The sequence below is a fragment of the Pan troglodytes genome, chromosome 9 (assembly GCF_028858775.2).
Source record: "Pan troglodytes isolate AG18354 chromosome 9, NHGRI_mPanTro3-v2.0_pri, whole genome shotgun sequence".
Classification (NCBI taxonomy): Eukaryota; Metazoa; Chordata; class Mammalia; order Primates; family Hominidae; genus Pan; species Pan troglodytes.
This window is the reverse complement of record NC_072407.2, coordinates 126263584-126273065: the sequence shown is the minus strand read 5'-3', so window position 1 is coordinate 126273065 and position 9482 is coordinate 126263584. Positions and strand designations below refer to the sequence as shown.

General features: G+C 38.6%; 1 protein-coding gene across 1 annotated transcript; it reads left to right on the top strand.

The window, feature by feature from the left end:
• The first annotated feature begins 7451 nt into the window (after window positions 1-7451).
• Window positions 7452-8387, top strand: OR8D2 (olfactory receptor family 8 subfamily D member 2). Its single transcript, XM_522229.7, has one exon. It carries the CDS (start codon window positions 7452-7454, stop codon window positions 8385-8387), a length of 936 nt encoding a protein of 311 aa, XP_522229.4.
• Window positions 8388-9482: the final 1095 nt, after the last annotated feature.

The following is a 9482-nucleotide window of genomic DNA, read 5'->3' as shown; positions in this document are numbered from 1 at the left end:
TGGCAGTTACCCAAAAGACTTTCCTCCCACCTTCTTCTGTGCCCGAGCTGTCTTATCTGTGTTTTACTGTCTGCTCTTTCTGGCTTCTTGTAGTTAGAAGAGAAATGATTTCCTTGAAATCCATGAGGCTAGAAAGGGAGCTGGAACTTAAAGTGACTGAGATGATGGTGCTCCTGCTCTGTCACAGTGGACTTTGGGGACTTGGGGGGATGGATGGGAGGGGGGTGAGGGATAAAAGATTACAAATAGGATGCAGTGTATACTTCTCAGGTGATGGGTAAATCAAAATCTCACAAATCGCCACTAAAGAACTTACTCATGTGATCAAAACCACCTGTACCCCAATAACTTATGGAAAAATACAAAAAAGTTTAAAGAAAGAAAAACAAGTTTTAGATTTTGAAGCATTTGAAAATTTGAATTTTCAGATTTGAGATGCTCAACATGTAGCTGATAAGACATCATGAATGGACTATTCTAATTGGTTTAAGTGTTTTTAAGCACTTTTAGTATTTTTTTAAACTAAGTGTCTCACAATTAAAAATACAGAAAAAGTTGGAAAATGTTTACATTTTAAGACCACAGTGGTTTCTGTCTTAATTTCTTTATTTACCCCAAAGTCATCCAGGAGCATGTTGTTTAATTTCCATGTAATTGCATGATTTTGAGGAGGGAGAAGCAGAAAAAATAACTATTGGGTACTAGGCTTAAGAGCTGGGTGATGAAATAATCTGTACAACAAAACCCCCATGACATGAGTTTATCTATATAACCAAACTTCACATGCAGCCCTGAACCTAAAAGTCAAAAAAGGACCCCAATGGTATAATAAGCAAGGAACACTAATAAGAAGAACCAAAGATTTTATTTAAAGTTAATAGCTGAAACTGTACAACTCTTCTACTTATCATACTGAATTAGTTTTACTCTTCAATATTTATTGAAAAGAAAATCATCTCCTCCAAGGTGTTCATTTCTTAAAATAATGCATTTTTAAAAAAATATCTCAAGAACGTAGCCTCCAGTTGATGATAACAGTTGGAAAGTTTCTAGCAACAAGTTATAGAATGTTCAAATAAAAACCTATTTTAATTAGGAACTATTTTTTCCTCATGTAACAATAAATCTGGAGGGAGCGTGTCCTAGGATTGATTTAGCAACTAAGCAATTCTCATCAACAACCAGGGCTTTTCATGCCACTGTCTTCAGTCTGCTAGTTTTAGACCTCAGGCTTATCACTTCACAATCACAAAATTGCTGTCATAGCTCCATGAATGACATCTAAACACAACTGTACCCAAAGATGGAAACAAGGCAACAAGAAATACAGCTCTCCGTACATACCTCTCTTTATATTTATCACGAGGTGAATCCTTTCCAGAAGCTAGTCGATGGCTTCCCTTCTCCCTTTAATCATGTGGCTATGTCACATGGCCAATTTTAGATGTAAGGACAGATGACAATGAGTATGTCCTATGGCCTCTGCCTCTAATTTTATTGATGAGAGGCGGGAGGACGCAAGTGAATGAAGAAATGATGAGATGAGAGAATGCGGATTCTGTCCTAGTCCACCCTTCTCCCTTATCCCTTGGTCTTTCAGCAATCATGTTTGCATATGGCAGCACTGGCTGTAGGCTAAAGTGGCACTGCTCTTTGCTCTATCTAGTTTAATAAGACTCTAAAAAGCCTAAGTCAGTATCACCCAAGTATCATGACATTGGTAAAGCCAGATTCTGTGGATCCAGGTTGGGCTAGTTTCAAACAATCCCAGCAATATCCCACGTTGTGGGAGAAAATACTGTGGGAAGAGCTGGGTTGTCCTCTAATGCAACACTTTTCTCCTTTGTCCACAGCTTTCCATAGAGAAGAATGGCTCCTGGAAATATTTCTACTGTGGCTGAATTAATTCTGGTGGGGTTAAAAGACCAGACAGATCTCCAACCGCCCCTGTTCTTCCTGTTTCTAGTAATGGGTGTGGTCACTGGGTAGGGGAATTTGGGCTTGGTAACTCTGATTGTGTTCAGTTCACACTTTCATGCACCCATGTACTTTTTTCTTTTTAGTTTAGCTTTTATAGACCACTTTTATTCTTTTGTGTTTATTCCAAAAATGCTGATGAACTTCATAACAGAGAAGAATATTATTTCCTATGCAGGTTGCATGTCAGCTTTTTTTTCTTTCTTTTCTTTTTTTGTTATTTCTGAATATTATGTTTCGACGTCAATGGTCTCTGATCACTAGTGGCCATGGCCATCTGTAACCCGCTTCTGTATAACATTGCCATGTCCCCTAAAGTGTGTTCCAGCCATATGCTTGGTTCCTACTTCTGGCCCTTTTCTGGGGCCATGGCCCATACCAGGTGCATGCTGAAACTGACCTTCTGTGAGGCAAACACCATCAACCACTACTTCTGTGACACCCTTCATCTGCTCCAGCTCTCTTGCACCAGCACCTACGTCAGTGAGTTGATGGTTTTCATTACAGCAGGCATCATTTTCACTGTGCCCAGTATCACCATCTTTATCTCTTATTTTTTTACTTCTCCATTATCCTATCAGCTTCACTGAGGGCTGGTCAAAAGTTTTCAGCACCTGCAGTTTCCACAAAATTGCCATTTCTCTGTTCTTTGGATTAGGTGCATCATTGTGTCTTAAATTATCCTCAACTGGGACTATAAATGAAGGTAAAATATCTTCTGTCTTTCACATTGATGTAGTTCCCATGATAAACTCCTCAATTTACAGCTTAAGAAACAATGATGTTAAACTTGCCTGGAGAAAAATCCTAAGTTGGAGAAAATTTCCATTTGAAACTATCTCTCTCCATGCATATAGTTACAGGACAAGGAGATTCTGTGGGTTTAATTAAAATATTTTCAGTGGCAACTTTCTTATCTTGTTTCTTTCTTAAGAAAGAAAGACATTGCTCTGCAGGGACATGGATGAAGCTGGAAGCCATCATTCTCAGCAAACTAACACAGGAACAGAAAAGCAAATACCACATGTTCTCACTTATAAGTGGGGGTTGAACAATGAGAACACATGAACACAGGGAGGGGAACATCACATACCGGGGCCTCTCAGGGGTGGGGCACAAGAGGAGGGAGAGCATTAGGACAAATGCCTAATGTATGTGGGGCTTAAAACCTAGATGACGGGTTGATAGATGCAGCAAACCACCATGATACATGTATACCTATGTAACAAACCGGCACGTTCAGCACATGTAACCCAGAACTTAAAGTAAACAAAAAAAGAAAAAGAAAGAAAGACATTGGAGTATTCTCTCGATAATTTATTTGTACTTTTTATAGAGTAGATCTTCCTATTTTCTTAATCATTGTATAATTTATTTTTCTCACTTTTTTCTTGTTGAGTAATAACTTTGAGGAAGAAGTTTATTATACCTGTTTCTTTATTCATTGCCATTTTGAACTTCATTTTGTTTTCTACTGGAAAAAATGAATAGCCTGACAATAAATGAACCAAGTAACAATAGAACAACATTGTTGTATTGGGATGGTTTTTTGCCACTTGCTGTTGGAAACATGAATTAGACAATCTATTTTAACTCTCATCTTTACATCCTCTACTGAGAAAATAGATGTTTCCTTTAAATGCCAGAGATTGAAAGTTTCATAAAGACTATCAATTATAACCCACTTTGCATCTATAAACACTGTTCATTATGCTTCCTTTGGCAAAGAGTTTTCTTATTTATCTTTGTGCCTTCAAAGTAGCATATAACAGATGTTCAATATGTGTTTATTGCACGGTCAGGAAAGGGAGGCTCAGAGTGGTTATTGATTTACTTATAGTCACCCAGCTTCTTAATGAAAAAACTTAGAATAAGCTATTAGCCTTCTGATTTTAAATTGACTACTCTTTCTAGTTTACTTTGCTTCTACTTCATTCTATTATTTTATTTCAGCAAGTACAATATATAAAAAAATTGCTATTTTGAATGTTGACTGCTTAGTTCTGAGATGATACATGACTTTTTCTCAGGTAGGGTATTGTTTTTCCATTTATCTTGTGTGTATGTTTAGGAAAATCATTTGAAGGTTCTTTTTGTTGGGAAAGAGGAGGCCTGTTGAGCTGGTATAGTTGAAAGGTGAGTGGGTTAAACAGAGGGGAGACTTTTCAGCCAAATTTTTTAAAAAGGAGAATTTTGAATGTGTAAGTACTAGTAATTTAGAGAGTAGGGGCATGGGAGAGGAAGGAGTCAGCAAAATGTCATTAAGTTAATACCCAAGAAGACACATGGCCAATAAATGCAAGGTCCCTCTGTGGGAAATGGTCAAAGAAGTTTTAGAAACTGCGTTTTATTCCGAATTTGTATGCCATTCTGTAAAGTACTGTAATTATTCTGCATTATCCATTAAGCTTTGATTAAACACATAATCCACAGTGAATGTACATTAGTTTTGTCAAAAGATAAAATTATAACACATTTGATTTAAAGCTCTAATTGGCTTTTATTTGCCATTCTAGAATGGGGCAACACCTCATTCTGTAAAATAGAAGTAGGGGTATGGGAAAGAAAGGAGCCAGCAAAATGTCATCAAGTCAAGACTCAAAAAGACACATAACCAACCACTGATAATTGGTAGGCACCAATATGATTAGCCCAGTGTGTCAGAGATTGTTGCTGTTCACTGTTCTTCCAGAACACACATTTCCCAGTGTCTCCTGCAGTGCCGTGTGGCACGTGACTATTTTAGAGATGATGGATGCTATTCCAGGGCTACATTGTTCCCTTTTCACTTTCTCTTTGCCCTTTTCTGGGCTAGATGCAGATAACCAATGAAGCCACACTTAGGTGATGAAGCTATAACGAAAACCAGAGAGTGATTGCAATAGAATCAGGATAGAGAATGGAAGGATGGATGAAGCTACAATAAAAAGGGGGCACATAGAGGGCTCTGGGGTGCTGGTGATATTCTATTTATAGATCTGCATGGTGGTTAAAGCTGCTCATTTTATAGTAGGTGGAAGTATATATATTTTCTACATTTTTATATATGTATTTAAGCTAAATTTCACAATACAATAAGGTTATAAAACTTTGATTACAGCTATACTCAAGTGAACAGTAAACTAATCCATGAACAAGATTGAGAATAAGGCCTCAGTATGTGGGAACAACTTCCTAGTACAGACGGCTCACAGAAAGGAGAATCGGCAGAGGTAGGGTAACACTTTTAAAAAACTTAGAGTAATTCAGATCATAGCAAGGAAGAGATGATTGTCTTTACCACACCAGATGATAAATGTAGTCATTACTCTTGATGTCTGTGGGAGAAGAAAGTATAAATACAATCTCATGGTATAAATTTGTAGAGGGAGAGCATCAGGACAAACAGCTAATGCATTTGGGGCTTAAAACCTAAGTGATGGGTTGATAGGTGCAGCAAACCACCATGGCACATGCATACCTATGTAGCAAACCTGCACGTTCTGCACATGTACCCCAGAATTTAAAGTAAAAAAAGTAGTATGTTATATATCATTATGCTTAGCTTAATGAGTAATAAAGAGGGTAAAGTTCTCATTCCATAGCATGTAATTTTAAATTCTTAACCTTTCTACTTTATTGAGCTAGTCTTTTCTAAAAGAAATACTCTAGGCATTATTTGTGATAGTTCTGTGATGAAAATAATTTGGGAATATATCAATATAGAAATGTTATGGATATAGGAAAGAATGTGCTTCAATCACTAGACCTATTATTAAGCAGCCTCCCTTGGGTGGCAATGCGGCTGTTAGGTAGGATTCATATCCAACACAGGGTCCATGCATGCACATCAGCCAATAGTAAGGGAGGGTTCCACAAGCCTGGCATGGGAACTAGGCAGGGAAGAGAAGGGGACTTAAGGCAGAAGCGGGAAACTGGACAAAGGAAAAGGCAGAGGCTCATGACAGAGGTGGGAACTTCAAGAAAATGTCGGACATCATCTCAAAAACCCAGTGCAGAACTCTCAAGCTGCTGCTGGCTCATCCCCTTCAGCAGCCAGCTCTGTCTCACCTTTCCAGAGTGTACTGTCTCTCTCTAAATAAGCTCTCTGCTATTTTTCTTCAACAAATTCTCTTTTTGGCTAATTCAGTCATTTGGTAGAATATTTTTCCAAGTAAGGCTAAAAATCTAGAATTCCTGAACTTCCTGTAACAGGGCTTCTTAGAGTTGCATTCTGGTAACTCTGATTCTCTTTCTCTTAGAGTATTCTCTAATTCCCCTAATTCAGAAACATGGCTGTCTTCTCAAGTGCTCTTGGAGATAACACCCCACCTGTCAGCTTTTAAATCAACATATATATTGAGTACCCTTAAAACGTTGTAGAAGCAAATTTTTATAAATTTTTGTTTGTGACCATAAAAATATATTTTTATGCAAAATAAAAGCAAACAACATCTCACTCTATGTATGGAGTTTTTCCTCCCTTGACATTTTTTTTCACTTTGGAAAAAAATTATGAAACCTGATGTCTTAGGTAATATACAGTGTTTCAGCTGAAAGCAACACACCCTGAATCCTTTGCTTAAACTTTAGGGGAAACTAAGTCAGGGAATAAGAAATCTCCAGTACAGATCTCACAGTTTTGAAAGAGAAAGGTCAGTGAGAGTTTGGCCATGAATAATGGATAGCAGGAAAGGGCCAGGGAGGGAAGCGCTGAGTTGCTGATGGTTCAGGTCTTACACCTGAAAGTCAACCTTACTTCTTTGCTGTTTCTGGAACAGGAAAGATCTAAACTAGAATCTCAGGATAGCCTTTGGCACAACATTTCTGTCAACCATATCCACACTGAGTACAAGAATCTCCTGGCCCACTCAAGTTTTCCATTCAAAGAACAGAAGTGAGCTAATGAGGGTCAGAATTGATTAGAACCATTTCCATACTTTTTTTTTTGTACTAAGGTCTCTTTATAGACGTCTTTTATGTTTCTTATTTCCTAGTTTTAGCAAATGCTAATTATGTTGATTCACGTTGATGGGTAAGGAAACTGAAATGGACTACTTTTATATCATCAGAGCTGGATTAGAAGCCATGTTGTAACAAAGTCTGAAGGCTCTATTGGCATATGCTCAGATAAAGAAGGTAAGCAGTGTTGTTTTAATGGTAGCAATGACAAACTAATTAGATTTGGAAAGTTTGTGCTTCCTCCAGCAGTGAGGTAATTATGGGCATAAGCCTGGAAACAAAACGGGAGGGCTCTTACTAAAAGAGGAGCATTCAACAGGGTTTTGGGTGAAATCAAGGTTCTTGGTTATACTCATAATATTTGCCCTTGATCTTGTAAGAGGTCCCTGAAAGGAGGCAATCACGGGACAGATGAGGCTCTCAGGAATGGAAGCAACCAACATGGGGCATGTCATTGTGCTTTGGGAATCAGAAAATAAATCTAATGTCCCTCTTTTCTCTTATTTCTTCTTACAGATAATACCTTAAAAGACATGGCTACTTCAAACCATTCTTCAGGGGCTGAGTTTATCCTGGCAGGCTTGACACAATGCCCAGAACTTCAACTGCCACTCTTCCTCCTGTTCCTTGGAATATATGTGGTCACAAGGGTGGGGAACCTGGGCATGATCTTCTTAATTGCTCTCAGTTCTCAACTTTACTCTCCAGTGTATTATTTTCTCAGTCATTTGTCTTTCATTGATCTCTGCTACTCCTCTGTCATTACCCCTAAGATGCTGGTGAACTTTGTTCCAGAGGAGAACATTATCTCCTTTCTGGAATGCATTACTCAACTTTATTTCTTCCTTATTTTTGTAATTGCAGAAGGCTACCTTCTGACAGCCATGGAATATGACCGTTATGTTGCAATCTGTCACCCACTGCTTTACAATATTGTCATGTCCCACAGGGTCTGTTCCATAATGATGGCTGTGGTATACTCACTGGGTTTTTTGTGGGCCACAGTCCATACTACCCGCATGTCAGTGTTGTCATTCTGTAGGTCTCATACGGTCAGTCATTATTTTTGTGATATTCTCCCCTTATTGACTCTGTCTTGCTCCAGCACCCACATCAATGAGATTCTGCTGTTCATTATTGGAGGAGTTAATACCTTAGCAACTACACTGGCGGTCCTTATCTCTTATGCTTTCATCTTCTCTAGTAGCCTTGGTATTCATTCCACTGAGGGGCGATCCAAAGCCTTTGGCACTTGTAGCTCCCATCTCTTGGCTGTGGGCATCTTTTTTGGGTCTATAACATTCATGTATTTCAAGCCCCCTTCCAGCACTACTATGGAAAAAGAGAAGGTGTCTTCTGTGTTCTACATCACAATAATCCCCATGCTGAATCCTCTAATCTATAGCCTGAGGAACAAGGATGTGAAAAATGCACTGAGGATGATGACTGGGGGAAGGCAGTCATCCTGATAAAGAGGGTTCTCATTGGCAGCCAGAAAAAATAAACCATATAAAAAGTTGTTATAGGATCTTTGTAAGTTTCTGTCTCTCTCGGAGAGAGAAAAATTATCATCACTTAAAAATGTATATTTTATATTAGAGAATGATTAAGACATTTTTGGAGATTATGAAACAATAAAATTTTCTGATGGTCAATATAATCTTCAAAAATGTATTAGAGAAATGGGAGATGACAGAAGAGGAAGGGCAAATACACATTAAAAAGTTTATTGAACATATTACTTTTGAAAGTGTTTGAGAATCAGAGAGTAAGTTAAGGGCTGTATCTGAGAAGGGATGGTGCTAATTGGGAAATCAGAATTCCAGGAATGCAGAAAGAAGGATGTCTTTAAACTTTTTGAGAAGAGGGGTTGTTTTTTGGCCCCAAAGGCTTTATGTTGAGATATTGAGGATATTGAGAAGGTGCTGTGAGGGGCATATTACTAACAGTGAAGAACAATTTGTGGGTAGATCATGGTGTGTGTGTGTGTGTGTGTGTGTGAGAGAGAGAGAGAGAGAGAGAATATGCAATGCACACACTACGTTTAGGCTGTGAGTTAAGGTAAAAGATGGCAAGGACATCGGTGGGTCTCATCAAGAACCTATACACATTGAGTAAAGATCACTAATAACTATCCTGAAGCCCCACATTACCTCTCTTTGGAGGTTACTACTTAGGCTATGACTATCCAACACAAAGTCTGGTAGAGCATGCCTTTTATCTGGGAAGTAGAATTTATTTCTGATTTTGCATTACGATAATCATTTTAATGATGCAAATGATGCTTCTTATCTCTTGGAATTCTTTTTTTTTTTTTTTTTTTTTTTTGAGACGGAGTCTCGCTCTGTTGCCCAGGCTGGAGTGCAGTGGTGCGATCTTTGCTCACTGCAAGCTCCGCCTCCCGGGTTCACACCATTCTCCTGCCTCAGCCTCCTGAGTAGCTGGGACTACAGGTGCCCACCACCACGCCCGGTTAATTTTTTGTACTTTTTAGTGGAGACGGGGTTTCACTGTGTTAGCCAGGATGTTCTCCATCTCCTGACCTCGTGATCCACCTGCCTCAG

Coding starts and splice junctions, on each gene's coding strand:
- OR8D2 (XM_522229.7), top strand. CDS start 7,452: ATGGCTACTTCAAACCATTCTTCAGGGGCTGAGTTTATCCTGGCAGGC.